Raw genomic sequence first — 4,528 nt, forward strand, 5'->3', positions numbered from 1 at the left:
ATATATTAAACACAACAGAAATATCACTTTTGATGAGATTCTCAGACAGATGCCACACCCATCTTTAGCCAAAGAACTCTCTGGAACCATTAAAGACATCCTGGGAACAGCCCACTCCATGGGCTGCAATGCTGATGCCCCCCCCCCACCCTCCTGACATTATCGATGACATCAACAGTGGTGCTGTGGAATCCCAGCTAGTCAAAAAGTACAGGGATAAAAATGTTTCAATACAAATGCCCACCAACCCAGTAATGGATTAACAAACTGTGGAATATTTATACCAGGGAATACTATTCAGCCATTAAAAGAGATGGAGACTTTGTATCTTTTGTATTAACCTGGATTGAAGTGAAATGCATTCTTCTCAGGAAAGCATCACGAGACGGGACAAGCAAGAACCGAACGTACTCAATTCTAATATGAAGGCAGTAGATGACCTAATACATGGTGGTGTGGAGGGTAGTAGGGGAATGAGGGGGCTGGGAGAGGGGATGAGGAAGGAGTGTTGGAGGGTCAGGGAGTATGCCACACCTTTTTGGGGCGGGACCCAATTATAAGAGGAACTCTTTATAATAAATGCAATCACTGTAATCTAATTCTTTGTAACCTCAATGAATCCCAAACAATAAAAAGAAAATGTTTCAATAAAGGATCATTTGACACTCCCCCAAAGAAGACATTTTTTTTACTAACACCCGATTAAAGTAAAACATCAATTTAGTAATCTACTACTTAAGTTTTTCCAGTCCTTTAACACTGCCACACCCTAAAACCATCTCACCACCCATGGAACACGTGGCAACCCTGCAAACGTTTGAAAATAGTTATCTTTGGAATTAGTGCACTAGTAGAATTCAGAAAAATAACTGTGATTAGGCACATATGAAAGACGCTCCAGAGACTGTAAATGTGGGGGGGTCCAGGTTTCCCGACTATCAAACCAGGTGGCTTTTCCCCCTCATCTATAAGATAATTACAAGAGAATGCAAAACAGCGTGGCTGCAGCACCTGTAGAAGCCACCTACTCACATTCGTACTTCCTATTGACTGGCGGATACTTGGCCTTGATAGCCTTCTGCTCTTCAGTCAAATTGTAGTCTCTAACATCTTCCTCTTTCTGCGCCATGTTCGCAGGATTGGACACCCTACTTCCGCCCTTTATCTACCGGACTTCTGCACTGCTTTACAACTTCTGCTCTAGGCTCCGCCCCTTGGCACGCACCCTTAAAGAGCCAGGACGCCATTCTGGAGTTCGCGAATGCAGTTCAGGACCTACAGTTTTCATCCTAGGCCCTGCCTCTTGGTTGACGTTTAAAAGGCCAAAAATCACATTCCGTGCGCTTGTTTCATCACTAGTTCTCTCTAAATATTAAAGAAACAAGTTGAAGGGCAACTTAAGCTAAACACCTCTAGGTAGGAGAGTTAATTAATAATTATATCTGAAAGCAGACGTACTCTAAAAAAATTGTAAGTTTAACAGTTTTTAAGAAAATGGCTGCCGGGAAGTGGGGGGGGCGGCTAAGCCTCTCTCACGTGACTTGGGAGGGCGCAGTCCCATCACGCCCCGCGCGCGCAATCCGTGGAAGTCGACTCCGGGATGTGTGGGGGGAGGGGCGGAACGTGTGTTCGGCCCCCGCGAAAAGCGACTCCACGAGTCTGGATTGGTCACGAGCATGGCTTCCCCGCCCATCCTGCCGTTCGGTGCGCTCCAATTGGCTAAGGTTGGCGCGAAGGTGCGCAAGTCGGCTCTCACGCAGAGGCCGTAGGAAACAATAGAGGCCGCGCGCGCGGAGCGAGCGCCCGTAGGCTCGCAGCCCCCCTCCCGCAACGCTCGACCCTGGGATCACCCTCGCCGCTTGCTTGCCCGCCATGGCCGACAAGGAAGGTAAGTGTGACTGGCCCGTCCCAGGAGGGCGGTGAGTGTCGGGGCTACGCCGCGGCCTCGACACGGCCTAACAGTGAGGGCAGGCCCGACTTTGCTGAGTGCGGTCCCGAGAATCGTAGCTGGGAGGAGGGAGCTCTCCGGGGGCGGGTTAACGGCACGCCAATTCCTCTGGAGTGATGTCTGTCGCCGCAGGCGAAGCTGGCGGTAGGACCTGGGAGGGTGTTTGCCCCACAAACACACTGTCTATCTCTGTTTCTCTTTCTTGGGCCTCCCTGCGCCGCTTCCTACCCTTACGGCTCAGCGCTTAGGCCTGTTTATCGGTCCTGTGAGCTTTCCGTGCGCGCGTGCCTCGGAGGCCTGGCACCGTGGCCGGAACGGCTGGGTGTCCAGCGGGGGTGACCCGAGGAGTTCGGCTCTGCGAAAGTGGAGAGGAGTGCCGGTGCCGCCGCTTGGTGGAATTTAGACCAATCTCCTCCATCTCAGAGTCATGCGGGTAGTTTTGGAGAGGTTTACTCAGTTTCTGTTTGTTAACTTAATTTGTTTAAAAACATTTTAGCAGCCTTTGACGACGCTGTGGAAGAACGTGTAATCAACGAGGAATACAAAATATGGAAAAAGAACACCCCTTTTCTTTATGATTTGGTGATGACCCATGCTCTGGAGTGGCCCAGCCTAACTGCACAGTGGCTTCCAGATGTAACCAGGTGACAATCTTTTGAATATTATTTTGATGTGTTTCCGCGTAGGTTTCTCACATTGATTTTCTCTGTTTTCCTCTTTTCAATCAGTTGGAGAGGGCACCGAAACCTATTGGTGACTTTCTTTTTAAATAGATCCCAAAAAGTAATGCAAAATTACTTTCCTGATAAAAGAAGACCTGTTACCATGTTTTTTCTCCAATACCAAATTAAATAGCTGTGTTACAACTATAGTTGACCAAATAATGCTATAAGATTTGTCAGCTTGGCTCGGCGCCTGTGGTTCAAGTGGCTAAGGCAGCAGCCACATACACCTAAGGTGGCGGTTTCGAATCCAGCTTGGGCCGCCAAACAATGATGGCCCGGCGTTGTGAGTGCCTGTGGTCCCAGCTACTTGGGGGGCAGAGGCAGGAGACTTGCTTGAGCCCAGGAGTTGGAGGTTGCTGTGAGCTGTGATGCCACGGCACTCTACCCAGGGGGACAGCTTGAGGTTCTGTCTAAAAAAAAAAAAAAAAGATTTGTCAGCTTTTAAAAAGTATGGTGGGGCTCTGTGCCTGTAGCTCAAGCAGCTAAGGCGCTGGCCACATACTCCTGAGCTGTCAGGTTCAAATCCAGCCTGGGCCCACCAAACAGCAGTGACGGCTGCAACCAAAAAATAGCTGGGCATTTTGGAGGTCGTCTGTAATCCTAGCTACTTGGGAGGTGGAGGCAGGAGAATGGCTTGAGCCAGGAGTTGGAGGTTGCGGTGAGCTGTGATGCCACAGCACTCTACCCAGGGTGACAGCTTGAGGCTCTGTCTCCAAAAAAATAAATAAATAAAAGATATGGGCAGGGCACAGTACCTCACACCTATAATCCTGGCACTTTGAGAGGATCACTTAAGCCCAGGAGTTGGGATACCAGCCTGCACTACCTTGATTTCTCTCTACTAAAAATAAATTTAAAATTAACCTGGCCTGGTGTTGTATACCTGTAGTTGCACCTACTGCAGAGCCCAGCATTTTGTGGTGGGCTGTGATTGTGCCACTGCATTCTAGCCTCGGCAGCAGAGCGACTATCTCAAAAAACAAAACCAAAAAATGGGGTGGCTCAGTGGGTAGGGCACCGGTCCCCCATATACTAAGAGGGGCAGATTCAAACCCAGCCCCAGCCAAACTGCAACAACAAAAATAGCAGAGCATTGTGGCGGGCGCCTGTAGTCCCAGCTACTCAGGAGCCTAAGAATCACCTAAGCCCAGGAGTTGGAGGTTGCTGTGAGCTGTGACACCACGGTACTCCACTGAGAGTGATAAAGTGAGACTCTTGTCTCTACAAAAAAAGAAAAAAGGTTGTGAGGAGTGTGGTTCTTTCTTTTTTTATTTATTTTTGTTTATTTATTTATTTATTTGGAGACAGTATCACTTTATCACCCTTGGTAGAGTGCTATGGCATCATAGCTCACAGTAATCTCAAACTCTTAGGCTCAAGTAGTTCTCCTGCTTCAACCTCCCAAGTAGCTGGGACCACAGGTGCCTGCCACTACCCCTGCCTATTTTTTTGTTGCAGTTGTCATTGTTTTAGCAGACCCCGGCCAGGCTCGAACCCACCAGCTTTGGTGTATGTGGCCGGCACCCTACTCACTGAGCTACAGGCACTGAGCTTGGGATCTCATTCTAGCTCAGAGTGGTCTCAAACCCATGAGCTCAGGCAAGCCATCTCCCTGGGCCTGGGCTTCCCAGAGTGCTGGGATTACAGGTGTGAGCCACTGTGCCAAGTCTGGTTCTTTCAATGAAACATACCTGAATTTTCAAAGTCATGTGTAGCTGGTTAACATAAAGATAATTATGTCGGCTCGGCACCTGTGGCTCAAGCGGCTAAAGCACCAGCCACACACACCTAAGGTGGCGGGTTCGAATCCCCAGCCCGGGACCGCCAAACAACAATGATGGCTGCAACCAAAAAA

General features: G+C 49.1%; 2 protein-coding genes across 2 annotated transcripts in view; one reads left to right on the forward strand and one right to left on the reverse strand.

Moving 5' to 3' along the window:
• Nucleotides 1–1,210, reverse strand: part of ZBTB8OS (zinc finger and BTB domain containing 8 opposite strand) — a 14,757-nt gene extending 13,547 nt beyond the window's left edge. Inside the window, exon 1 of the mRNA XM_023507779.1 lies at nt 1,033–1,210. Within this exon, the coding sequence (XP_023363547.1) occupies nt 1,033–1,129 (97 nt within the window). The 5' untranslated portion in view covers nt 1,130–1,210. The remainder of the gene's footprint in view (nt 1–1,032) is intronic.
• Nucleotides 1,211–1,708: 498 nt separating this feature from the next.
• RBBP4 (RB binding protein 4, chromatin remodeling factor) overlaps nt 1,709–4,528 on the forward strand; it is a 22,721-nt gene continuing 19,901 nt past the window's right edge. Inside the window, 3 exon segments of the mRNA XM_003804020.2 lie at nt 1,709–1,888; nt 2,445–2,620; nt 4,217–4,289. Coding sequence (XP_003804068.1) covers nt 1,873–1,888; nt 2,445–2,620; nt 4,217–4,289 — 265 coding nt within the window. The 5' untranslated portion in view covers nt 1,709–1,872.

Source organism: Otolemur garnettii, unplaced genomic scaffold (genome assembly GCF_000181295.1).
Source record: "Otolemur garnettii isolate 467f Iridium unplaced genomic scaffold, OtoGar3 scaffold00204, whole genome shotgun sequence".
NCBI lineage: Eukaryota > Metazoa > Chordata > Mammalia > Primates > Galagidae > Otolemur > Otolemur garnettii.